The 27,474-nt window shown below is 41.7% G+C and overlaps 1 protein-coding gene across 1 annotated transcript in view; it reads left to right on the top strand.

Annotated features, from left to right (window-relative positions):
- The window catches only part of CCDC148 (coiled-coil domain containing 148), a 156,376-nt gene that overhangs the window by 76,414 nt on the left and 52,488 nt on the right, over positions 1 to 27,474 (top strand). Inside the window, exons 9-10 of the mRNA XM_038422028.2 lie at positions 9,262 to 9,400; positions 12,296 to 12,502. Of these exons, the coding sequence (XP_038277956.1) occupies positions 9,262 to 9,400; positions 12,296 to 12,502 (346 nt within the window). The remainder of the gene's footprint in view (positions 1 to 9,261; positions 9,401 to 12,295; positions 12,503 to 27,474) is intronic.

Raw genomic sequence — 27,474 nt, 5'->3', positions numbered from 1 at the left:
AGTGGCATGTTAGGGGGTTTGACCCAGAGCAGCCGTTTGCCTCTCTGGTTTTCTGGTAGGCTTGCCTCAGCTCCTTAAGTTTCACACGGCACTGCTTTGGGTCCCTGTTATGGCCTCTATCCTTCATGCCCTGGGAGATTTTGACAAATGTTTTGGCATTTCAAAAACTGGAACGGAGTTCTGATAGCACGGATTCCTCTCCGCATAAAGTGATCAGATCCCATTCCTCCCGTTCGGTCCATGCTGGAGCTCTTTTGCAATTCTGGGACTCCATCATGGTCACCTCTGCTGATGAGCTCTGCACTCACCTGCAGCTTGCCACGCTGGCCAAGCAGGAAATTGAAATTCAAAAGTTCACGAACCTTTTCCTGTCTACCTGGCCAGTGCATCTGAGTTGAGAGTGCTGTCCAGAGTGGTCATAATGGAGCACTCTGGCATAGCTCCCGGAGGCTAATATCGTCTAATTGTGTCCACACCACCCCAAATTCGACCCAGCAAGGCCGAGTTCAGTGCTAATCCCCTTGTCAGGGTTGGAGTAAGGATATCGATTTTAAGAGCCCTTTAAGTCGGAAAAAAGAGCTTCGTTGTCTGGATGGGTGCAGGGTTAAATCAATTTAATGCTGTTAAATTCGACATCAACTCCTAGTGTAGACCAAGGCTAAGTTAATTGTATCCAGTTTTCAAATTAATTCCAATTCAGCCGTCTCTCGCTGAAGTCTGTTTTTGAAGTTTTTTTTGTTACAGAATTGTCTCTTTTAGGTCTGTAATCGAGTGACCAAAGAGATTGAAGTGTTCTCCGACTGATTTTTGAATATTATAATTCTTGATGTCTGATTTGTGTCCATTTATTCTTTTATGTAGAGACTGTCCAGTTTGGCCAATGCACATGGCAGAGGGGCATTGCTGGCACATGATGGCATATATCACATTGGTAGATGAACAGGTGAACGAGCCTCTGATAGTGTGGCTGATGTGGTTAGGCCCTATGATGGTATCCCCTGAATAGATATGTGGACACAGTTGGCAATGGGCTTTGTTGCAAGGCTAGGTTCCTGGATTAGTGGTTCTGTTGTGTGGTGTATGGTTGCTGGTGAGTATTTGCTTCAGGTTGGGGGCTGTCTGTAAGCAAGGACTGGCCTGTCTCCCAAGATCTGTGAGAGTGAGGAATCGTCCTTCAGGATAGGTTGTAGACCCTCGATGATACGTTAGAGAGGTTTTAGTTGGGGGCTGAAGGTGATGGCTAGTGGCCTTCTGTTATTTTCTTTGTTGGGCCTGTCCTGTAGTAGGTAACTTCTGGGTACTCTTCTGGCTCTGTCAATCTTCACTTCAGCAGGTGGGTATTGTAATTGTAGGAACACTTGATAGAGATCTTGTAGGTGTTTGTCTCTGTCTGAGGGGTTGGACAAAATGCAGTTGTATCATAGAGCTTGTCTGTAGACAATGGATCGTGTGGTGTGGTCTGGATGAAAGCTGGAGGCATGTAGGTAGGCATAATGGTCAGTATGTTTCTGGTATTCGGTGGTGTTTATGTGACCATGTGCCAGCAATGCCCATCTGCCATGTACATTGGCCAAACAGGACAGTATCTACATAAAAGAATAAATGGACACAAATCGTACGTCAAGAATTATAACATTCAAAAACCAGTCGGAGAACACTTCAATCTCTTTGGTTACTTGATTACAGACCTAAAAGTGGCAATTCTTCAACAAAAAATCTTCAAAAACAGGCTCCAATGAGAGACTGCTGAATTGGAATTAATTTGCAAACTGGACACCATTAAACTAGGCTTGAATAAAGACTGGGAGTGGATGGGTTATTAAACAAAGTAAAACTATTTCCTCATGTTTATTCCCTCCCCTGCTGTTCCTCAGACGTTCTTGTCAACTGCTGGAAATGGCCCATGTTAATTATTACTACAAAAGGTTGTTCTCCCCCTCCCCCTGCTCTCTCCTGCTGGTAATACCTCACCTTACCGGATCACTCTCGTTACAGTGTGTATGGTAACACCCATTGTTTCATGTTCTCTGTGTATATAAATCTCCACACTGTATTTTCCACTGAATGCATCCGATGAAGTGAGCTGTAGCTCACGAAAGTTTATGCTCAAATAAATTTGTTAGTCTCTAAGGTGCCACAAGTACTCCTTTTCTTTTTGTGGATACAGCTGCTAACCCAGCTGCTACTCTGATACTTACCATAAGGTACTCTCTTACCTTAAGGACCCTTTACATTGCTAGATTGATGTAAAGTGATCTTAGTGTAAATGAAAATCAGGGCAAGAAAACAACAGAACGCCACTAGCCATCACCTTCAGCCCCCAACTAAAACCTCTCCAACGCATCATCAAGGATCTACAACCTATCCTGAAGGACGAGCCATCGCTCTCTCAGATCTTGGGAGACAGACCAGTCCTTGCTTACAGACAGCCCCCCAATCTGAAGCAAATACTCACCAGCAACCACACACCACACAACAGAACCACTAACCCAGGAACCTATCCTTGCAACAAAGCCCGTTGCCAACTCTGTCCACATATCTATTCAGGGGATACCATCATAGGGCCTAATCACATCAGCCACACTATCAGAGGCTCGTTCACCTGCGCATCTACCAATGTGATATATGCCATCATGTGCCAGCAATGCCCCTCTGCCATGTACATTGGCCAAACTGGACAGTCTCTACGTAAAAGAATGAATGGACACAAATCAGACGTCAAGAATTATAACATTCAAAAACCAATTGGAGAACACTTCAATCTCTCTGGTCACTCGATCACAGACCTAAGAGTGGCTATACTTCAACAAAAAAGCTTCAAAAACAGACTCCAACGAGAGACTGCTGAATTGGAATTAATTTGCAAACTGGATACAATTAACTTAGGCTTGAATAGAGACTGGGAATGGATGAGTCATTACACAAAGTAAAACTATTTCCCCATGGCATTTCTCCCTCCCACCCCACCCCCCACTGTTCCTCTGATATTCTTGTTAACTGCTGGAATTAGCCTACCTGCTTGTCACCATGAAAGGTTTTCCTCCTTCCCCCCCTGCTGTTGGTGATGGCTTATCTTAAGTGATCACTCTCCTTACAGTGTGTATGATAAACCCATTGTTTCATGTTCTCTGTGTGTGTGTATATAAATCTCTCCTCTGTTTTTTCCACCAAATGCATCCGATGAAGTGAGCTGTAGCTCACGAAAGCTTATGCTCTAATAAATTTGTTAGTCTCTAAGGTGCCACAAGTACTCCTTTTCTTTTTGCGAATACAGACTAACAGGGCTGCTACTCTGAAACCTATTTCCCCATGGTATTTCTCCCTCCCACCCCACCCCCCACTGTTCCTCTGATATTCTTGTTAACTGCTGGAATTAGCCTACCTTGCTTGTCACCATGAAAGGTTTTCCTCCTTTCCCCCCCCCCCCCCCCCCCCCCGCTGCTGGTGATGGCTTATCTTAAGTGATCACTCTCCTTACAGTGTGTATGATAAACCCATTGTTTCATGTTCTCTGTGTGTGTGTATATAAATCTCTCCTCTGTTTTTTCCACCAAATGCATCCGATGAAGTGAGCTGTAGCTCACGAAAGCTTATGCTCTAATAAATTTGTTAGTCTCTAAGGTGCCACAAGTACTCCTTTTCTTTTTAGGGCAAACCTGGTTGCTTTTTTTCCCTTTAATTTTGAAGTTTTAACTTAATGGGGTTTTGTTTATATAATCACAAATGCATATCACTCCAAATATCTCTGGAATGCCATGCAGATGCTTTTAACAGCACATAACACTACAAAGATTTTGAGAAAGGAAATCAATGAAAAATGTTTGCCTGTTAAATACATTCTGATCACTTTTAAAATATGTAAATATTTAAAATATAATTTTGACAATGCCAAAGGGTGACAACCCAATAGAGACAAAAGAACTCAAAGTTAAGGCTGACATTTTATCTCTTAAACTATGTTACTGTGTTTTGGACTTTTGTTAAATCTTGTATTTCAGTTTTCTGACATCCGTGCATGGTGGTCACTATACTGGGTCAATTGTTGCCTGAATGCATGAATACCTTTGATGACCTCACAAAGAGAAATGTAAAAATAAGCTACAAATGACTAGCTTCTTGCTCACTGCCAGAGGAGGAAGGCTGGGTGCAAGGAAAAAAAGTGGAACATAAAATGCATGAAAAAGCAAAACCAACAGAGGCACCAGAAATATCTTTCATGTTCCATACCACTGATTCAGAGAGGAGTTATAGATCAAAGGTCCGTGTGCTGAGAATAATCAGAGACCCAATGGAGTAAGACCTATGCATAGATTGATATGGATAGAGCTAGATTGGATAATGTGGGTCATTGCCTGTTGAGCAGCTACTGTGCAACAACAGCTGCAAGCATGGTGCAACCCAGAAAGCATGTACCAAAAGTGGCAAGGCAACCCCAGGCACTAGCAATGAATGCTTGTTATATCTCCACTAACCACAATAGTGTGGTCTGATGCAGTGTGGACTGATTTTAAATCAAAGCCATTTCAATCACTGATTTTCATTATTTAAATCAGCAGACAGGATATCTTGATTTAAATAATCGATTTTAGTCTTGTTTTGCATTTGTACTTTAGTTATTTCCCTAAAGAGAGGTTGATTCTCATTCAGTGGTTATCATTAGTGCTTTGAAAAGAACTAAAATAGCACAATAACATTATTGTAAAAGACTTGTAAGATTTTACTTGAAATGCTCCATTCTTTCTGTTGGTATTGATCTTCCTGGGAAAGGATTAAGTCAGTTCTACTGCCTAAGTGAAGCAGGTTACTCATTTATCTTGCCCAGAAATAAGGGGGGTGGGACTGACTAATCTTTATTCTCAGATGAAAACTGGTCTGAAATGTTTTGGATGAGCATAGCAATTATGTTAAGGAGCAGAAAGCTGATTTGTGAGGCGACTGGTCCCCTTGCACTTATGTCATGTCATAGTTCTTTCAAGAGAGTCAATCTAGGGAGAAGCTGAGTAATCTTGAGTGAGGAACCCTATAAGGAGCCAAGCTTTGGGAAAGGTGTGAGGTGACCTTGGTTACATTATTGCTTCCTTTATTGTTAAAGCCAAATCACTGGAAGAGGTTATTTTGGACTTCACACAGTGTATATGGAATATACTTGTAAAGGAGGCTAGGAAAGATGTCTTTGTAACCCAGTGGTGAATGTATGGTATGAGTTCCCTCTGGGGTTATCCACAGATGAAACGAATTGTTACAGCCCCTTGCTACAGAACCCTGGCTCTTTAGCTCAAGCGGTAGTAGCTTATATTTTAGCTCTAGAGATCCCTGATTCGGTCCCCAGTATGTTGGCCAAGAGGGCGGCTGTCATACCTTCTCACAACTACATATCCAAAAGTGATGAGCAACAATAAATAACCCAAGTATGAGTGAGTATACATGGATAGTCAGTCAGTGAATGTAATAAAATGAAGGTACGGTAGATCAGTGCTTCTCAAATATTTTATTGTGGCAGATCACTTTGTAAGAGAAAATCATCTCAATCTACCACTCCTTCCAGGCTCATCATTCCTACTTCTTGATTCTCAAAATATTTCATTCTACAGATGTCAGCAAGGGCCCTTGCCCACTGGTGATTCATGGACCAGAGCTTAAAATCGGGGGGGGGGGGGGGTTGTGTGTGCGGGGATTGTGTGTTGTTATTTTTTTAAAGCATCACATTCCATCAGTTGCACATAAAACACCATAAATAGGACACAGTGACATCTCTGCATTACCCATCAGTGCCAAATATAGCTGACAACTGTGCAGACAGCAGCAATCTATGTGTGAGAGCAGTGGATTACTAACTAGCAAACACTACCTATGCACAAAGGGAAAGGTGTGTGCAGGCTAAGAATGAGGCAGTTGGTCATGGCTTCATTAACCAGGAAATGTGGTGAAGGCTTACATGACAAAAAAAATTTTACTCTTTTTGGAGTAATTGCACAGAGTAAGAATCACCTCATAGAAAGAAAATTTAGCACATGATAAGTTGGGTGTGCTAAGGGTGCTTAAGCACTGGAATAAATTGCCTATGGAGGTTGTGGAATCTCCATCGTTTGGAGACTTGATCATCTAGATAATACTTGTCCTGCCATGAGTGCAGGGGACTGGACTAGATGACTTCTTGAGGTTCCTTCCAGTCCTACAATTCTATGTTTCAATGAAATTAGTACCAGGCCCATGTTAAACTAGTTTGGGGTTTTTTTAGGTCTCTCACCACTGTAATATTTGACTACCTCACAATATTAAAAATATGCCACATAATCTCGAGAAAGCCAAGCTGTCCATCTGTCTCCTTTAATCCGTTTTCTTATAGCAATATGGCTAATGGATGATTCCTTTGTAATGAGTGGTGTTACAGTTTGGTTGTTTAAATAGGTGGATCTTACAGCCTATGCTGAAAAGAGATCAGCACTCATTCAGCCTAATGTCTTGCACAGGTTTGTTCCATAATTTTGGGCCTCTAACTGCACATACTTCCTCTGCCATTCTAATATTTATTCTCAGATGAAAATTGGGCTGAAATGTTCTGGATGAGCATAGCAATAGTGTTAAGGAGAAGAAAGAGATGATTTGTGAGCTATCTGGTCCCCTTGCACTTACATCAAGTCATAGTTCTTTGTGTTGGAGTGACAGTGAATGCACACCATCTTTAAAAATCACAGACTTACTCCTAAACCATTCAGTACAATAGTGTGTATAGTCACTGTTAACATGCAAGACATCTGATCTGGCTGCACATTCAGCCATGTGGTCTGCAAAACTTCCATAAACAGTAACCAAACATCCCGACAAGTCTAATTTCTGTGAGACTGGGTAGTGGGAGGCAAATTACTTAGCATCTTGTAAGATCAAGGCCCCTTTAGCTGCCTGGTTTCAGCTGTAATCAGTGTTCAAGTCCTTTTTTTTTAAAAAAAGTGCCAGAATGTACTTCTAGTAGTACTGGAACACCATTCTGGCTCCCAAAAGAGTTTGAATCGTGTTCCAGTATGACTCAAGCCACAAATTGCATACAGGCATAAAGAGACTAACGGTGACTAAATAGTTGGTGTGCTGAGACTTCTATCAATACTTATTTTTTTTTATCATTTGTATTACTGTAGTATCCAGATGCCCTAGTCATGGACCAGAACCTCAATGTGCCAGGCACTGTATAAACACAGAACAAAAAACCAGTTCTTACAAGGCATCCATGTTCCACGTTTTCTTCTGAGTCACTTTGGTGCCCCTACTCAACAAAAGGGGGAAAACTTTATATGAGTGATGATGAGCGTTTGAGTCATAATAGGCTTATGCTGTATTTTGCACATACTAATCCAGAGTTTGGATAAGCCACACACCTTTTTGGCAATTCACACCTTTGTATCTGCATAATTGCTTTCATGTGTCACCTCTCTTTTTCTCCCCTTCTTTCTTTTTTTATTTAAATTAGACTCTGTCTGCTAGTTTCACACCATATGTTCATTTCATACTCAGTTAAATTTTGCCTACTGGGACTAGATATGAACTCAGGCATTCTTAACTGCCTCGGAAATCAAGCAATAGACATGTACGGCCCTTTAAAAAAAATTGTATTCTTCTTCACCAGTGGAAATTTCCTGAGCCACCTCGACTTAGTGAATGAAAATAAAATATTGTTACAACACTCATTGTAGAGGAAATAACAGCCAGAAGTGACATTTTTGAACCAATTATATTTCACTTGGGATCTTTTACACAATGTCATTTCTTGAGTACTTTCACATACGTTAGCACTGTATCTTGTCTCTCTCTCAATCTTATTTTCTTTCTCTCTGTAATGGCCTTTTAGAAAAATATCCTTACTGAGAAAGAGGCTTCAGGGAAGCAGTTTAGGGTTTGGGAAAATCAATACAACTATCACAGTTTCTGGGGATGAGGCCAGAGTTCTGGGAAAAAGGTAGGGTTGCCTCCTGGCTAGGTTTTCCCAAGATCAGCCCTTTTCTGAGAAAGCTGTCCTGAGAAATCTGTCCATATTTATGGGCTCAGATCATCCTAGATGTCTTGTAGGGTTTTTGCACCTCAGAGGTGGCAACCCTAAAGCAAGGAGGGCTGGAATTCCCATCTCTTTGTAGTGGTAAACTGGTCCTTTATGGTTCTAGCCAGCATCTTGCTCTTTCATGAGGCCAAGTGAACACAGCAGGCTGGAAATTGTGGTGTTCAGGGTTCTGGTGAAGCCTGTTGAGGAATGGCTACAGATATACAGGAACCACCTTCCAGCAGATAGGGAGAGACATGGAAGAAAATAGGAGTGCTGACTGCTCTCCTCAAAGTTTGGGCAAACTACCCTCTGCTGTCTTTATTTTACTTTATGTAACTGTGTTTCTTTTTTATAGCCTTAAGGTTGGGGAGGGGCTGAACTCATTAAAGAAGGACTAGGACGAAGTTCAGGACAAAAAAAAATGTGGTTTTGTTATTTTCTCTTTTCCCCAAGAACTGTTCACAAGCATGGATTTATTTTGTTGTGTTTGTCCTAGCACACACCTTTTCCATTTTCTCTATAAGTCTAGTCATACCTGACCTGTGTATGGGCAACATTTTTGTATCCTCTGCACACCTGTACAGGGGCTAAACATAATCTGACCTTGAATGCAGACTTGATTACTATGTCATCCTATTTTAAAAGGTTGTACATTTCTATGTCTCTCTGAGTCTCTGTACCTTGGTCATGCCATTTTGGCCAATGAAGTTTATAAAATCAATTTAAGTGTGGCCTTAAGCCATACTCGGATACTATAAGATCATCTCTTTGGTGCACAGATACGATGTTAATGAATGTTATGAAAGAACCTAGATAGATATGAGCTCCTTCCTTCTTTACCCCATATTTTCCATCTCTTGTAAAATATTATATTATTGTAATTACTTTAGGAAAAACAATATAGTTCTATACTCTTTTACTATAAAGCCAAGTTAGGAAAAAAATAGTTCACTTTATAAAGACATGATAAACAGCCATGTTTAGAAATGCCATTTACTGTAATTAAGACAATTTATATATCTGTTCCCTGACCCTGCAATGAGTTCCATGAAGGAAGACCCTAGTATCATTGCAGAACTCCTTTGATGTTAACAGGATTCCACTCAGGTACAGGAGTATGCTCACTCAGAGCCCATTGGGGGGGCAGGCCTTAGAGAAAGAAATCAAATGCAAATTTTATGATTTTCATATCTAATCCATTTAAAATTTATGTTGGATTTGATTGCTTACAGGAACTTTGGTTGGAGTGAAGAAGATCACTGGGTTTATCAGACTGTTATAAATCAGTATCCAAGTGACCTTCAGAGCAGAAGAACTCTGTATTTGGATATGCTACAGAGACATCTGCCTCACAAATCTAGGCATGATCTGGTCAGTGCCACTTCATATGCTAGAAAGTTCCCTTTTCAAAAAATTGTTTAAAAATAGTACTAGACTAAAACACTTTATTACCAAAGCTTAGGAGAAAAAAATTATATTTTGAAATTAATTCCGCTTATAGTGGTTAAAAGAAAGGTTTTGTGTTTATAAATACAGTCAAGACTGAATATCCCAGTTCATGGTTAGTTTGCTCAGTTACCTGTAAGAGAATTCTAAAAATGTATCACCTCTCCAAAACAAGACCTATGGCACTTTTCTAATTGCATCTGCTCTTCTGGACAACCCAACAACAACAATTCAGCTTGCTAGGATAGTTTGTGCTTATAAGTGTTGATGTGCACATCATACTATCCTTGCACTCTGCCTCCCTATTCTCTTCTCATGAGCAGACATAGTATTGTTACACTCTGGGACCAATCATTCTAACTATTCCAAAGCATACAGTTGAGGGGAAAAGGGGGGAAGCTTATCCCGAACTCTTAAAAAGAGTATATTTTAGTAAAAGAGACGTACCGAAAATGCCTTCAGTAAGCATAATGCCTTACAAACGGATTGCTGGCAGGTGTGCACTCTATAGTAGTTCATGGAATCCTGTACCTCTTTTCAGGGCAGAGTGAAAAAATGTGCAAAAAGTGAGCATCTTTTTTTCTCTGCATGCTCTTTTGCAACAAAAAGGGATGATGATCAATCCCTCTAGGATAATTTATTGTGAATTTCAATACTTCTCCTGCTCCCAGGAACTGAGCTGGAAGATACAATGAGAGAGCATGGGCCTTGTGTCACATATATGAAAATAAAATGTGCAGGTCTAGTTTTAGGCCTGCCAGCCTTGATAGAATCCATTTTTAGAAATCCAAAACTATTATTCTTTTGACCAACTATATTTCAGCATTCTAAATATAGAAATGTTACAACAGTACTAAAACTAATTCTTAAAATAGTTACATAATATTAGCATAACTAAACTGGGTTTGTTTAATTCTGCATTAATGATTGGCAGCATATTTTAGAAGCTTGTATATTTGTTTCTTTTTTGAATGTTTGGCAGGTGTGAAATTAGCATATATTAGGCTTTATGAAACACAGGTAAAATGCTAACAGTTGGATATTAGACGAAAGTATTTTAAAAATTAAAGGAGTACTTGTGGCACCTTAGAGACTAACAAATTTATTAGAGCATAAGCTTTCGTGAGCTACAGCTCACTTCATCAGATGCATTTGGTGGAAAAAACCAAATTTTTCCACCAAATGCATCCGATGAAGTGAGCTGTAGCTCACGAAAGCTTATGCTCTAATAAATTTGTTAGTCTCTAAGGTGCCACAAGTACTCCTTTTCTTTTTGCGAATACAGACTAACACGGCTGCTACTCTGAAACCTTAAAAATTAAAGTGCTTCATACTGGGAAAGTCTTTGAATAATGAACTAAAATCTGATGGGTCTTAACATATGGGATATTTCAGATACATATATATTTTTTAAAAATTTGTTGAATGTTTTCCTTTTTCCTCCTAAGAGTTCTTGCCTGTTTTGGTTCTTTGTATCTACTTTAAGATGGGCACGTTTGTCAAATATTGTGTCAATTTGTGGATAAATGCAAGGGGTAATTGTAGCATTATTATTTACATGATAGTGTCCTGAAATCCTGACAGAGATTTGGGGCCCTGTTGTGTTAGTAATGGAACATAAATGGTGTAAGAGACAGTCCCTGTCCCGAAAATGATACAATCTGAGCATCTGACTCTGTTAGTCTTCCTCACACCGTCATGTCTTATTATGATAGTAGTCCTGTTGATTTCAATGGATTTTTGTGGAGTAAGGCCCTGATCCTGTTCTCACTGAAGCCTCAAGCCTTGAATAGATGAGGAAAATTAAGAGTGGGTGAAAGGAAGTAATGGTACAGCTCCTGAACTCTTTGAGGATATTAAAGATTCATCTCCTCTTTTTTTGACATACATTGTTGGAAGAACCAAAATTTATTCCTAGTATTTTATGGATTGGGATAAAACATGTTGAAGCTAATGGTTGTAACAGCCACCCTTCCTTTGGGATAAATGTAAGAATGAGTTAAACTCCTTTATGGAACCAGATAGCTGAAACAGCAGCTTCCACCCAAAACAAAGGCACGTATGGGCAAAGGGGTTTTGCTGGTATTGTTTGTGAAGATGTGTGTGTCTGTGAAAGATGGGCATAAAGACCAGAGAAGCAGACACAGAGAAGGAGGGGAAAGCCAAGGATACAGCCTGAACAAGTGCTGGGAGCATAGCCCTGAGGAAAGCCTAAAGAGAGACCTTATGGCTGAATGCTCACAGTTCCAAGCCTTTTTCAGCAGCAAAGAAACTATCTCCTATTTGTCTGATTCCTTCTGTATTCAGGGAAACAGGACTTGTACATTTTTGTAAATAAACAGGATTGCATCAAAGTGACCTGGCTCCATCATCAATTTCTCCTCCTAACCAAAACAATCTGCAGGACCCTTAATTTTGAACAACTGCCAGGGTCCAAAAAGGGTAACAGTAGATTTCACATTAGGAGAAATAATGAGGCAAATTAAATTCTCTTTTATGCTACATTATTGCAACTCTATTGACTTCAGTGGAGCTATGGTACCATAAAGGAGAACAGAAATTTGTCACTAAGGGTCTGATTTTGTAAAGTGTTTAGTACTTCCTGTGAAGTCAACTCAAATCCTGTTGAAGTTAGAAAAATTGAGGGTGCTGAGCACCTCACAGAAGACTCTCAGCACCTACCAAAATCAAAACCTACATTTTCATTCCCATGGGAATATTGTTAATTTACTTCAAATTTACAAGTCATTAAAATTAATGTGCAGAATTATTTATTCTTTTATCTATGGTTTTAAATCTTTTTGAAATTTTACTTTTTAGGTTTCTCATGAAAAGGCTTGGGACCAGTATCATTTTGCTAGGAATCAACGTAGAGCTTTGATTCTAAACTGGGCTCAGGCTAGAAAAGCCTTTTTACTGAAAGCAGTAATGACTATTGCTGAAGCCTGTGCTGTTCATGAGACAGAAGTGATGTTGGCTAATAATAGAAGAAAGCAACAGGAAATCTGTGCTGATCTGAAAGGAAAGGTAAGCTCAATTACAAGACCACACATAAATATATTGGTAGTTGTATCCTGGTGGATTCAAAATTAACTCAAGCAAAAATCTTGCATAACCGATAGTATTAGGATAAAAAAATCCTAATGGAGACTGGTTGTCATATTCTTGTTTTTCCTAGTCTGATTTAATCCTTCTGGGCAGCTCTTTATTACAATAAAAGTATATACCTATACGTGAGTGAAGAAGACTGTGATCTTTTGGCAGAGATCTGTATGCTTTTATCCCTCTATTCTCTTGTGCAACTTGAACAGCAAATGACTTTGAGGTTACAGGTTTCAGAGTAGCAGCCATGTTAGTCTGTATTCTCAAAAAGAAAAGGAGTACTTGTGGCAATTTGTTAGTCTCTACGGTGCCATAAGTACTACTTTTCTTTTTTTGAGGTTACATTATTTTATACCAGAGCTCTTGTTTGGCTTCTTTGGAGCTCATGCATGCTTGAATAGCTTTACAAAGATATTTTCTTATGCTAATAGAAGTTATTTAAAAATAAATACTGAGCACCTTCGCTAGTATAAATCAGTGTAGCTCATTGAAGTAAATGGTGCTATGCCAATTTATACCAGCTATGGATCTGACCATCAAGAATAGGCATATATGAATAATAACCTAGACATGAGAAAAGGTGAAAGTTTTCATTCCAGAACTTCACCTTCCTTTCCTAAGTGCCCTTTTTCCACTGGTGCTGGACTTCATTATTATAACTCTCTAAAGCTGTATCTACACTAGCAATGTGAGTTGTTTAATAAGATCGAGAGAAGGCGAGATAAAGTGATTTGACATAAGAGGCTAAAAGTGGGGACAGTTGGAACCAGGTTGAGAGCAAATGGGTTAGAGTTAGAGGGAAAACCTGGAATAACATCAGTGTAGTGAGAAACAACACTCACTGGACTAAGCACCCCAGAGACAGGTGAGGCCATTCAGGAAGCTCTTGCCCTTGGACCCACCACACTGCTTTTACATGTTAAGGGCAGCTCTACTCAGATGGATGGGCACAGAGAAGAAAATAAAGAATTGGGGAAGGCCAAAAGTAGAAAAGGAAACAAAATAAAAATTTAACACATGTGCTAAACATCACTTTACTTGTATGATCACCTGCCTTCCCCCGCTTTTTCTTTTCTACTTAGTGTGAATAATAAATAATGGAAGAAAGTAGAACTGGACAAAAAATAGAAAACATTTTTGTGAAAAATTTCATCAGCAGTTTATAAACTTTTTTTGTGCACTATTAGTTCAAAAATTTTTGGTTTTGAAATTTTGTTTTCCTTTTCTGTCCTTTTATCTTCCCCTTCCTCCTCCCCCCTTACATTTTGCCATTGAATGGCTGAAAGTGGGGAAGCTTGGAAAGGAGGGGGGCGGGAAAGGAAAAGATCAATGTGTTTGTTTTTCTATTTGTCAAAAAGAAAAATTTCAATTTTGAAAAAAGCTGATGAAAATTGACATTTTCATGAAAAAAAAATCAAGTAACTCTAGAAAAAAGGGGCCCAAAAGGGCTAAATAAAGGAGCAGTTAGGATGAACAGATGGACAAAGAAAAGCAACAAATATGAAAATAAGATCTGTGCCAATCATCATCCTGATCTCCTTGCTTGTATTTTGTATCCCTCCTACAATTCTTCATTAAATTTTTGTTTTTTTAGACAGTATACTCTTGGGGGAAGGGATCGAGTTTTCCATCATGACAGTACAGTGCCTAGCACATTTTTGGGAAGTAGTGTAATACTAGTCATAAATAAAATAAATAAATTGAGTATTCACTACTCTGTGATTCATACTTGTCAGTTTGCAAGTGTAGATGCAGCCTTTAGCATGTCACATTTGTTGTATTTTTATCCTTTTAGGTAAAAATGGTAAAGAGTAAATGTCATCATATCGGTTTTGATGGGCTTCACACATTCTATGCGGGAAAAATGGGGCTCCATTCTAAAGGAAGAAGAATGGTCTCAAAGGTTAAACTGTGAGATTGTGAGCCAAGACACTAATGTTCTGTTCTGGGTCTGCCACAGGCTTCATTTGTTACTAGGGCAAGACACACAACATCTCTGTGCATTAGTTGCCTCTTCTGTAAAGTACGGATGATGCTTCCCTACCTCACATGGGTGTTATGAGACTTAACTCATAAGGAGAACTGGGTGAATAACTGGGGTTTTTTTTCAGTTCAGAGGCAGTTCTAAAAAATAAATTTGTTCTGACCCAAATTGAATATAACATTTTTCAGAATTTTTGGCAAATTGAAAAAGTATGTTGGTGAATCAAATGAACTTTTTGTTTCCAAGCTAGTTTCTAAAGAGCTAGATTCATAAAGGAAGAGGAAAATAATATCTGCGCATCTCCTCTAGAACCTTTAGCCCAGTGCTTAGGACACTCACCCTGGATGTGGGAGACCTAAATTTGAATCTCTGCTCTTGGACAGGGATTTGAAGCCAGGTCTGTCCCTTCCCAAGTGAGTACCCTAATCACAAGGCCCAGTGTATGTTATTCAAAGTGAAATAGCTTCAACAGGAGAGACCCACCCCAGAATAGCCAATAGCATAGTAGTTAGGGCACTTACCTGGAAAGGAGGAGACAAGGTTTTAATGGTTCCAGAGTGCAGATTCAAACCTATGTCTCCTACAGCCTAAGTGAATATTCTTACCACTGTGCTAAAGATTGTGAAGAGGAAATGTCACCTCCACTGATTTGTGAATGGTGACTAAATTCCCTTGTGAATCTAGCCCAGAAAATGTTTTTGGCCAAAGCTTTTGGGCAAATTTGTACCAAATTCGCAAACAGTTGGTCGACCTAAACTGCAGTTTTTTGTCAAACTATTTGTCCAAAAACTTTCACCCAGCTCTACTCATAAGTTCTTGCAAGTAGCTTTGAGATCTTCAAATGTCCCTCATAGAAATGTTGAGTATAACAGTGTATTATTGATTGTAAACATAACTAACACCAATTCTTAAAATTAATGCTGGTCTGATTCTGAAGAGCAATATAATGAATTTCAGTTTCCTCTTTTGTTTACTTATGAGAATTCACATCTTCTAAAATGTGGAAAAGTTGATGCCATGGCTTGCTTGTCCCTATCAGAGGGCTTCTAGTAATGGTTCACAAATATTCTGGAAGGTGTAACTGTGTTAACAGAATACTGTAGACGGTAACACTTCTTTTTCTGTAGAAAGTGATACCAAGCTGATGTATAATGGGGAAAGTCTCACATTTCTGAGCATGAAAGATCAATAAAAGGCATGTTAAAAGTTGTTTGAACTGGGCTCTGATTTTTCCAGTTACACAGAAATTAACATTTGAAAGCATGCTGCATTATTCTCACTCTTCTAATGTTATCTCTCTTGAACTCTTACTGGTTAGAAAGTACTTGTCAGTTGTTTTTCGTTCTATCCAAAAGGTATTATAAAACAAGAAACCTTAAATTGGATCAAATTTTTCAGTTACTCTGGATTTACAGGAGTATAACTGAGAGCAGAATTTGGTTCTTTAAATGAACCTATTTTTCTATGTTAGCTTGGTGCACCTTATGGCCCAGATCCTCTGTTTTGCTGAACTACTGTTTGGCAAAGCAGTGGGTCTGGGTGGGTGGTTATTAGGGAATTAGGGTTATTAGTTATGTCTCCAAGACTAGTGGATCAGCTTAGTGCCCTGGCTTTGGGTAACGCAGCCTGGGCCTGTCCTAACATATTCCAGATATCAACTGTCCATAGGGGACCATTTTCCAGCTGAGTGTTGCTGAAGTGCAGAACTCTGGCCACACTCCTTTCTGCACCTCACACCCTTCCTAAGCAGTGGCCAAATGGAGGAAGAACAAGCTAAGTGTTCTGTCTCTGCACCAGCTGAGAGCTCCCCTATGTTGCAGGAATTCTCAGCTGGCCAGATCTGGCACCTTTCCAACTGTGATGAGGTCCCTAGGGTGCAACCTGAACTGTGGGACTGCTGAGCCCTCCAAATGCACCAGCCTGGGTTGCCGCTCACACTGTAATGCTGATGTCAAGCTACAAACCTCTGACAGACACTGCACTTACACAGACATCCACTGGCAGGGACACGCCCAACTGAGTTACATGAATGATTTTCCAGTCACTCATGAACCATCAATAGAAAGGCTCCAACCAGTTTCCCCCAGCTCCAACCTTACACCCCAGGCTGTCCCCTGTTACACTGCTCAAGGCTGCCCTGGACAGTGCACATTCATTCAAGTAGTTCACCCCTGCCAGAGTGTCAAGTGGACACATACTCACCTTTGTAAACTAAGCTGAGATTTCCCAAGCACTTCAACCAAAACTCACTGTTTTAAGTAAAATATAAAACAGATTTATTAACTACAGAAAGACAGACTTTAAGTGATTATAAGTGGTAGGCATAAAGGTCAGAGATAGTTACCTTAAGAAAATAAAAAGTAAACATGCTTTCTAAATCCTAAACTTCTAATCTAAGCAAGAGTTGAATCATACAGCTTTTCTCATCCTGACAGATGGTACAAGCAGGTTACAGTTCTTTAATACGCAGGCTGGGACTATTTTCCAGCCTGGGACCATCCTTTCCCAGTTCAAAGTCTTTGTCCTCCAGATGTTCTTCCAGGTGTTGAATTGGAGGGGGAGAGAGGCCGAGTGATGATGTCATTTCCCCTCTTGTATTTTCTTCCAGCTTGCTGAAGCAATCTTTCCTGTAACATGGGGATCAGGCAGTCCCCATTGGTTAAGCAGTCTCTACTGCATACGTGCTCTCTCTGAGAAGTCTCTGGGATGGCATTGGGAGAATAGATTCCCTTTAATGGGCCATCAGCATATGTCTGGCTGGTCCTTTGTTGCAGCTGAAGGATTGGCTGTGTGCGTCAGTAACACATATAACAATCTACAGGTGAAGAAATGCAAAGACTTATCACCCCCATTTGCAGACAGAAATCTGGAGCATTGAAAAGCCAAATGACTTGCCTAGGGAGTTATTAGCTGTAGGTTTGTGCGTTAAGCCTGGGCCTGGGAATCTGAAGACTTAAATATAAGACTTAGGAGTTGAATGTATATACTCTGTGAACTTAAGCAAGCCAGTTAATCCATTTCACTTACTCTTTCTGGTGCTTGTTTAAGAGATTTTTTTCCCCCTTCCTCTAGGTGAGAAGTTTTATGTTTGTCCATACTTGTAGTGCAGGTCCAGCAAGCCAATGGGCAAAGTAAAGGACTTGAATCATGTATATAAGGCTAGAGTAAGGACATATTTTACAAAATAATAATACCCTAAGTCTGATTCCAATCTATATCAGAGATAGGCCAGAAGGGACTATTGTGTTAATCTAGTCTGACCTTCTGAATAACACAGGCCATAGCACTTCCCCGCAATAATTTATTCTGAACTAGAGCATGTCTTCTAGAACATCCAATCTTTAACAGCCAGTGATAGAGAATCCATCATGATCCTTGGTCAGTTGTTCTTCAAGTGATTGCACATGTGCATTCCACTCAGGGTCTATGCACCCCAGCACGTAGCTGTTGGAAACTTTTTCTCTCAGCTGTACCCATTGGACAACTCACTCTCCTCCTCCTGCTGCACACCACTGCATGAAGCAAAAGGGCAGAGACGCTTCTAGCCCCCTTCCACTCTTCCTTACCACTCACAATGGTCATTGGAACTCTGTTAATACCAGAAGAGTTGTCTCTGATTGGGTATAACAGTGTATGTACTGTAGTTAGTCTAGTGATTTAGTATAGTTTGTAAGTTTTTGGACTTGTATTCCCCATTTTGAGGTCTTTCTGCTTATGGTACCAAGATAAACCCTGCTCACCATGTTTCAAGCTGTGTGCTTCTTGCTCAAGGCCTCTGCTATTGAACCTCACAATATCTCCCTGAAGTGCTTGGGTGAAGCCCATGTAAGAGACTGGTACTAGAGTTGCTAGTACTAGTTGAAGGCTAGGCTGAAATTCCTGCTGGTGGAGGGCCTGCTCAAGCCACCATAAGAGCCACCCCAGTCTGACTGCTGCCAAGTGCTGCAGCTTCACTGAGAAGCACACCTCCAGCTTTAGCGGAATCCCATCACCACTCTCCATTGCTCGTACTGAGGAAGAAATAAGACATCTTCCCCTGGTAGGGGCCTCTTTGCGTCTCCACTCCCTTAATCTGATAAGAAGTGCAAAAAGGAGAGGAGTAGAGTGCACCTGAAACCAAAGTGCTCTTCCTCCAAATCCATGCCTAAGGCTTTAGCACAGCAAAGTCCACCATTGAGCCTAGTGCCAGAAGCAGCACAGTCATCTTCTTTGGCACCACAACAGGATGCCATCTCAGTGCCAACTACCCTGTTTGTGGCAGCAAGAAATCTGCTCTGCCTCTTGGTGCCCGTGTCTCCATCATTACAAGAGTTGGCTCCCTTTGCACCATTTCCCCATCCACTACCAGCAGTTGCCTGCTTCCCACTCAAGTGGTCATTTAGTACCATCCTAAGAGAAATCTGCAATGATGGCAATGCCCCACCCATCAGCACATTCTTGGCACCGGTCCCCGGCCCTGACTGGATCAGCCCCTCTATGATCGGAGGAAGGGAAGTCTTCATTGTCACATTGTGAGGCGGGATCTTACATCTCATAAGTCTGAAGCAGGACAGGCCAGTATTCTCACAGATCCTATCTTCCAGTCTACCTCCTCAGCCCCTCAATAGAAACTGCTATGAGAATGTGGGCTGACTAGTGGTGTCTGGCCTTATACCAGTGGCAGTTTTGGAACCCTTGAGCTTTTCCCCCCAGTTTCCAAGAATCTCCCTCACTGTGCTTACTCAGTGCCCTGGTCTAGAAGGGTAATGTCTGCGCACCAGGTGGCTCCATCTCCAAAGTCTGATACCTGGCCCAGTACCAGGCATCAAGAAGAGGTCCCAGAGGCAGAACAACAGCTAGTAGAAGGAATTTTACCCCTTCCCATCTTCCTCGCCAGGTGAAGTTGCTTTATCCAGAAAAACTTCACCTCACCTGATGATTTTAATCAGGAGTTGTTAGAGAGAGGCTGCAGACTTCAGCATAGAGGTTGAGGAGGTCAGGGAGTCCTCACCGAGCCTGGTTGACATCTTATCTGTGGGTACCTCCAGAGTGGCTCTGCCAATAATTGGAGCAATACTAGAGCGTGTAAAGGCTCTATGGCAGACTCCAACTTCATTGCCTCCCACCTTTAAAAGGGCAGAAAGAAAATACTATGAACCCTCCTGAGGTTTTGAGGACCTTTATACTTACCCACCAGTGGGCTGATTAGTTATGATAGCAGCTAATGAGAGTGCACACGTGACAGGGGCACTAGGTTGTCACCCCCAAATCAAAACACTAAGAGGCTGGACTTATTTGGCAGGAAGATTTGACAGGGGGGTGCAGCTGCATATTGCTAACTAACAGGCTCAGCTGGGGTTGTATGATTTATAGTGCTCCATGAAGAAGTTCAGAGAACTGCTTCTGGAGAAAACTAGGCAGGCCTTCTCTTCCCCGGATAATGAAGGCAGACTGATTAGGGGGTGGGGCTTTGTGCTGAGAGAGCAGCTGAGCCCTGCCTAGAATCATAGAATCATAGAATATCAGGGTTGGAAGGGACCCCAGAAGGTCATCTAGTCCAACCCCCTGCTCAAAGCAGGACCAAGTCCCAGTTAAATCATCCCAGCTAGGGCTTTGTCAAGCCTGACCTTAAAAACCTCTAAGGAAGGAGATTCTACCACCTCCCTAGGTAACGCATTCCAGTGTTTCACCACCCTCTTAGTGAAAAAGTTTTTCCTAATATCCAATCTAAACCTCCCCCATTGCAACTTGAGACCATTACTCCTCGTTCTGTCATCTGCTACCATTGAGAACAGTCTAGAGCCATCCTCTTTGAAACCCCCTTTCAGGTAGTTGAAAGCAGCTATCAAATCCCCCCTCATTCTTCTCTTCTGCAGACTAAACAATCCCAGCTCCCTCAGCCTCTCCTCATAAGTCATGTGCTCTAGACCCCTAATCATTTTCGTTGCCCTTCGTTGTACTCTTTCCAATTTATCCACATCCTTCCTGTAGTGTGGGGCCCAAAACTGGACACAGTACTCCAGATGAGGCCTCACCAGTGTCGAATAGAGGGGAACGATCACGTCCCTCGATCTGCTCGCTATGCCCCTACTTATACAACCCAAAATGCCATTGGCCTTCTTGGCAACAAGGGCACACTGCTGACTCATATCCAGCTTCTCGTCCACTGTCACCCCTAGGTCCTTTTCCGCAGAACTGCTGCCGAGCCATTCGGTCCCTAGTCTGTAGCGGTGCATTGGATTCTTCCATCCTAAGTGCAGGACCCTGCATTTATCCTTATTGAACCTCATTAGATTTCTTTTGGCCCAATCCTCCAATTTGTCTAGGTCCTTCTGTATCCTATCCCTCCCCTCCAGCGTATCTACCACTCCTCCCAGTTTAGTATCATCCGCAAATTTGCTGAGAGTGCAATCCACACCATCCTCCAGATCATTTATGAAGATATTGAACAAAACGGGCCCCAGGACCGACCCCTGGGGCACTCCACTTGACACCGGCTGCCAACTAGACATGGAGCCATTGATCACTACCCGTTGAGCCCGACAATCTAGCCAGCTTTCTACCCACCTTATAGTGCATTCATCCAGCCCATACTTCCTTAACTTGCTGACAAGAATGCTGTGGGAGACCGTGTCAAAAGCTTTGCTAAAGTCAAGAAACAATACATCCACTGCTTTCCCTTCATCCACAGAACCAGTAATCTCATCATAAAAGGCGATTAGATTAGTCAGGCATGACCTTCCCTTGGTGAATCCATGCTGACTGTTCCTGATCACTTTCCTCTCCTCTAAGTGCTTCAGGATTGATTCTTTGAGGACCTGCTCCATGATTTTTCCAGGGACTGAGGTGAGGCTGACCGGCCTGTAGTTCCCAGGATCCTCCTTCTTCCCTTTTTTAAAGATGGGCACTACATTAGCCTTTTTCCAGTCATCCGGGACTTCCCCCGTTCGCCACGAGTTTTCAAAGATAATGGCCAAGGGCTCTGCAATCACAGCCGCCAATTCCTTCAGCACTCTCGGATGCAATTCGTCCGGCCCCATGGACTTGTGCACGTCCAGCTTTTCTAAATAGTCCCTAACCACCTCTATCTCTACAGAGGGCTGGCCATCTCTTCCCCATTTTGTGTTGCCCAGCACAGCAGTCTGGGAGCTGACCTTGTTAGTGAAAACAGAGGCAAAAAAAGCATTGAGTACATTAGCTTTTTCCACATCCTCTGTCACTAGCTTGCCTCCCTCATTCAGTAAGGGGCCCACACTTTCCTTGGCTTTCTTCTTGTTGCCAACATACCTGAAGAAACCCTTCTTGTTACTCTTGACATCTCTTGCTAGCTGCAGCTCCGGGTGCGATTTGGCCCTCCTGATATCTTTCCTACATGCCCGAGCAATATTTTTATACTCTTCCCTGGTCATATGTCCAAGCTTCCACTTCTTGTAAGCTTCTTTTTTTTTTTTTAGGGGGTGGGGCTTCTGACTAGGGGCCCTATAAAGGTAGCCAGCCAGACAGGCAGTGGCACAGGAGCTAGCAAACAGAGCTCTAAACAGGGGAGTTTGAGTGGGAGTTTGTATTGTGGTGCTTGTTTGGGGTTTGCTTTTGCTGGGGGGTGTGTGGTCTTTTTGGTGTGGCTTGTGTTTCCCAGATTAACAGAATTTAGGTGGGAAGGAGATGACAGATACAGAGGCAGCTGTGGGAGTGACTCCTGTAGTGAAAGACACTTTGAGGATGACTGGATGTGGAAGCTGTGGTATGTACATGATCCTGGATGGGGAACCGGTAAGAGTTTTTTCTGCATGAAATGCCGTCTGATAGAGCTGATGGAGGAAAAGATCCGAGGTTTGGAGATGCAGGTGGAAAGTCTGGTTGAGTTTAGGAAGGAGTTTGAGCAGATGATGGAGCAAAGATATGAGGTATCTGAAGGGAAAAGCTCAGACTCACAGATGGAAGCAGGGCTGGGGAATTTTGAGGAGAGACTGGATGAGGAAAGTGGTCAGTGGAAACATGTGACTCAAAGAACCAGGCAGAGAAAAAGATGGGCTAGTGAAGGAGAAATAGAGCTTAGGAACAGGTTTGCAGAGTTGGAAAATGAAGAAGGGGCTCAGCAGGTACTTGTTGAAGGTGGAAGGGTAAGGAAGAAGAGAAGAGAGGCTAGTCCTATAGAAAAAGGGGAAGAGTCAAGGGAGACTACACCAAATATGAGCCCCAGGAGGATACAGGATGGGTTGAAGAGGATTGTAAGGGAAAATAGGAATGGAAAGAACTTGCAGCCAGAGGGAAGAGGGGAGAGACTGGAGAATAGCACTGTCACCAGGAAAAGGCAGGTCTATGTGATCAGGGACTCTTTATTGAGAAGAATAGACGGGTCTGTAACTACAGCTGATCCTGAGAATAGAAGGGTGTGCTGTCTTCTGGGTGCTAAGATACGGGATGTAGACCTGAGGTTGAAAAGGATCCTCAAGGGAGCAGGAAAGAATCCCCTAATTATCCTTCATGTGGGAACAAATGATACAGCCAGATTCTCACTGGAAAGTATCAAGGGAGACTATGCTAGGCTGGGGAAGACGCTTAAGGAAATTGAGGCTCAGGTTATCTTTAGCGGGATCCTTCCTGTTCCTAGAGAAGGGCAACAAAGGTCTGACAAGATTATGACTGTCAACAGATGGCTTAGGCAGTGGTGCTATAAGGAGGGCTTTGGGATGTATGGCCACTGAGAGGCATTCACGGACAGAGGTCAGTTCTCTCGGGATAGACTTCATCTGAGTAGGGAAGGAAATAGACTTCTAGGATCGAGGCTGGCACAACTGATAAAGAGAGCTTTAAACTAGGAATTGGGGGGAGATGGATGGGAGATGTCCAGAAAATCTCCACGCCAGATTTTAGCATTGAGAGGGAAGATGAAGTAAGAAAGGATACAGCCATGGGTAGGAGAATGTATATAAGGAGCGAGGGCGGTGTGGATACTAGTCTAATATGACTGTAGAATGACTGTGCCTAATAGGGTACAAAATGTGAGCGAGGCCAAACAGCAAAAATTAAGATGTTAGTACACCAATGCGAGGAGTCTAGGTAACAAAATGGAGGAACTAGAGCTACTGGTGCAGGAAGTGAAACCAGATATTATAGGGATAACAGAAACATGGTGGAATAGTAGTCATGACTGGACTACAGGTATTGAAGGGTATGTGCTGTTTAGGAAAGACAGAAACAAAGGTAAAGGGGGTGGAGTAGCATTGTATATCAATGATGCGTTAGAATGTAAAGAAATAAGAAGCGATGCAATGGATAAGACAGAGTCCGTCTGGGCAATAATTACATTGGGGAAGAAAACTAGTAAAGCCTCTCCTACGATAGTGCTTGGGGTGTGCTATAGACCTCTGGGATCTAATTTGGATATGGATAGAGCCCTTTTTAATGTCTTTAATCAAGTAATTACTAATGGAAACTGCGTGATCATGGGAGACTAACTTCCCAGATATAGACTGGAGGACCAGTGCTAGTAATAATAATAGGGCTCAGATTTTCTTAGATGCGATAGCTGATGGATTCCTTCATCAAGTAGTTGCTGAACCGACTAGAGGGGATGCCATTTTAGATTTAATTTTGGTGAGTAGCGAGGACCTCATAGAAGAAATGGTTGTAGGGGACAATCTTGGCTCAAGTGATCATGAGCTAATTCAGTTCAAACTGAACGGAAGGATTAACAAAAATAAATCTGCAACTAGGGTTTTTGATTTCAAAAGGGCTGACTTTCAAAAATTAAGGAAATTAGTTAGGGAAGTGGATTGGACTGAAGAACTTATGGATCTAAAGGTAGAGGAGGCATGGGATTACTTTAAATCAAAACTGCAGAAGCTATCTGAAGCCTGTATCCCAAGAAAGGGGAAAAAATTCATAGGAAGGAGTTGTAGACCAAGCTGGATGAGCAAGCATCTTAGAGAGGTGATTATGAAGAAGCAGAAAGCATACAGGGAGTGGAAGATGGGAGGGATCAGCAAGGAAAGCTACCTAATTGAGGTCAGAACATGTAGGGATAAAGTGAGAGAGGCTAAAAGTCGAGTAGAGTTGGACCTTGCAAAGGGAATTAAAACCAATAGTAAAAGATTCTATAGCCATATAAATAAGAAGAAAACTAAGAAGGAAGAAGTGGGGCCGCTTAACACTGAGGATGGAGCGGAGGTTAAAGATAATCTAGGCATGGCCCAATATCTAAACAAATACTTTGCCTCAGTCTTTAATAAGGCTAAAGAGGATCTTGGGGATAATGGTAGCATGACAAATGGGAAGGAGGATATAGAGGTAGATATTACCATATCAGAGGTAGAAGCGAAAATGAAACAGCTTAATGGGACTAAATCGGGGGGCCCAGATAATCTTCATCCAAGAATATTAAAGGAATTGGCACCTGAAATTGCAAGCCCATTAGCAAGAATTTTTAATGAATCTGTAAACTCAGGAATAGTACCGAATGATTGGAGAATTGCTAATATAGTTCCTATTTTTAAGAAAGGAAAAAAAAGTGATCCGGGTAACTACAGGCCAGTTAGTTTGACATCTGTAGTATGCAAGGTCCTGGAAAAAATTTTGAAGGAGAAATTAGTTAAGGACGTTGAAGTCAATGGTAAATGGGACAAAATACAACATGGTTTTACAAAAGGTAGATCGTGCCAAACCAATCTAATCTCCTTTTTTGAAAAAGTAACAGATTTTTTAGATAAAGGAAATGCAGTGGATCTAATTTACCTAGATTTCAGTAAGGCATTTGATACCGTGCCACATGGGGAATTATTAGTTAAATTGGAGAAGATGGGGATCAATATGAACATCAGAAGGTGGATAAGGAATTGGTTAAAGGGGAGACTGCAACGGGTCCTACTGAAAGGCGAACTGTCAGGTTGGAGGGAGGTTACCAGTGGAGTTCCTCAGGGATCGGTTTTGGGACCAATCTTATTTAATCTTTTTGTTACTGACCTTGGCACAAAAAGTGGGAGTGTGCTAATAAAGTTTGCAGATGATACAAAGCTGGGAGGTATTGCCAATTCGGAGAAGGATCGGGATATTATACAGGAGGATCTGGATGACCTTGTAAACTGGAGTAATAGTAATGGGATGAAATTTAATAGTGAGAAGTGTAAGGTTATGCATTTAGGGATTAATAACAAGAATTTTAGTTATAAGTTGGGGACGCATCAATTAGAAGTAACGGAAGAGGAGAAGGACCTTGGAGTATTGGTTGATGGATCATAGGATGACTATGAGCTGCCAATGTGATATGGCTGTGAAAAAAGCTAATGCGGTTTTGGGATGCATCAGGAGAGGCATTTCCAGTAGGGATAAGGAGGTTTTAGTACCGTTATACAAGGCACTGGTGAGACCTCACCTAGAATACTGTGTGCAGTTCTGGTCTCCCATGTTTAAAAAGGATGAATTCAAACTGGAGCAGGTACAGAGAAGGGCTACTAGGATGATCCGAGGAATGGAAAACTTGTCTTATGAAAGGAGACTTAAGGAGCTTGGCTTGTTTAGCCTAACTAAAAGAAGGTTGAGGGGAGATATGATTGCTCTCTATAAATATATCAGAGGGATAAATATAGGAGAGGGAGAGGAATTATTTAAGCTCAGCACCAATGTGGACACAAGAACAAATGGGTATAAACTGGCCACCAGGAAGTTTAGACTTGAAATCAGACGAAGGTTTCTAACCATCAGAGGAGTGAAGTTTTGGAATAACCTTCCAAGGGAAGCAGTGGGGGCAAAAGACCTATCTGGTTTTAAGATTCTACTCGATAAGTTTATGGAGGAGATGGTATGATGGGATTTTGGTAAGTAATTGATCTTTAAATATTCAGGGTAAATAGGCCAAATCCCCTGAGATGGGATATTAGATGGATGGGATCTGATTTACTATAGAAAACTCTTTCCTGGGTATCTGGCTGGTGAATCTTGCCCATGTGCTCAGGGTTTGGCTGATTGCCATGTTTGGGGTCAGGAGGGAGTTTTCCTCCAGGGTAGATTGGAGAGGCCCTGGAGGTTTTTTTGCCTTCCTCTGTAGCATGGGGCATGGTTGACTGGAGGGAGGCTTCTCTGCTCCTTGAAGTTTTGAACCATGATTTGAGGACTTCAATAGCTCAGACATGGGTGAGGTTTTTCATAGGAGTGGGTGGGTGACATTCTGTGGCCTGCGCTGTGCAGGAGGTCGGACTAGATGATCAGAGTGGTCCCTTCTGACCTTAGTATCTATGAATAGTCGTGAGACCATCACTGCAGGCAGGGCTGGACGCAGCAGACTCAGCAGCTAGAATTATGGCTTCTGCAGTTGCCGTGAACAGCTCATCTTGGTTGCAGTCTTCTGGTCTTCCCTACGAAGTCCAGAATAGTATCCAGGACATGCTGTTTGAGGGTCCATCTCTATTCTCAGACCAAATAAACAGAAAGCTCCATGGGCTTACTCTGTTTTCCTTAGAATCATGAAATCATCATTTCATGATCACTTTTACCCAAATTGCTTTCAACCTTCAGATCCTCAAGCAATTCTTCCCTGTCAGTCAGAATCAAGTCGAAAATGGTTGTCCTCCTGATTACTTCCTCCATCCTGTGAAACAAACTGTCCCAGACATTCAAATATCTTATTGGCAATTTCATTTTGCCATATTACTTTTCCAACAGATATCTGGGTAGTTCAAGTCCCTCATTACCACCAGTCTTGAGTTATGGATATTTGTCATTTTTTTTTCAAGAAATGCCTCATCCACCACCTCTACTGATTTGGTAGTCTGCAGTAGACCTCCAATCATGATGGCTGTCAAAACTGAATCCCCACTCTGGCACTTTGAGTGCAGAAGGTGGGGGCCTGCAAGGATTTTAAAAATTAATACTTGCCACTCCAGGCTTGTATTACACTCCCAAGGTTATAGCTTTTCTCTGACCTTAGCTTGGTAAACAC

The sequence above is a fragment of the Dermochelys coriacea genome, chromosome 11 (genome assembly GCF_009764565.3).
Source record: "Dermochelys coriacea isolate rDerCor1 chromosome 11, rDerCor1.pri.v4, whole genome shotgun sequence".
In the NCBI taxonomy this organism is placed as follows: domain Eukaryota; kingdom Metazoa; phylum Chordata; order Testudines; family Dermochelyidae; genus Dermochelys; species Dermochelys coriacea.
This window is presented reverse-complemented; position numbering and strand designations above follow the sequence as displayed.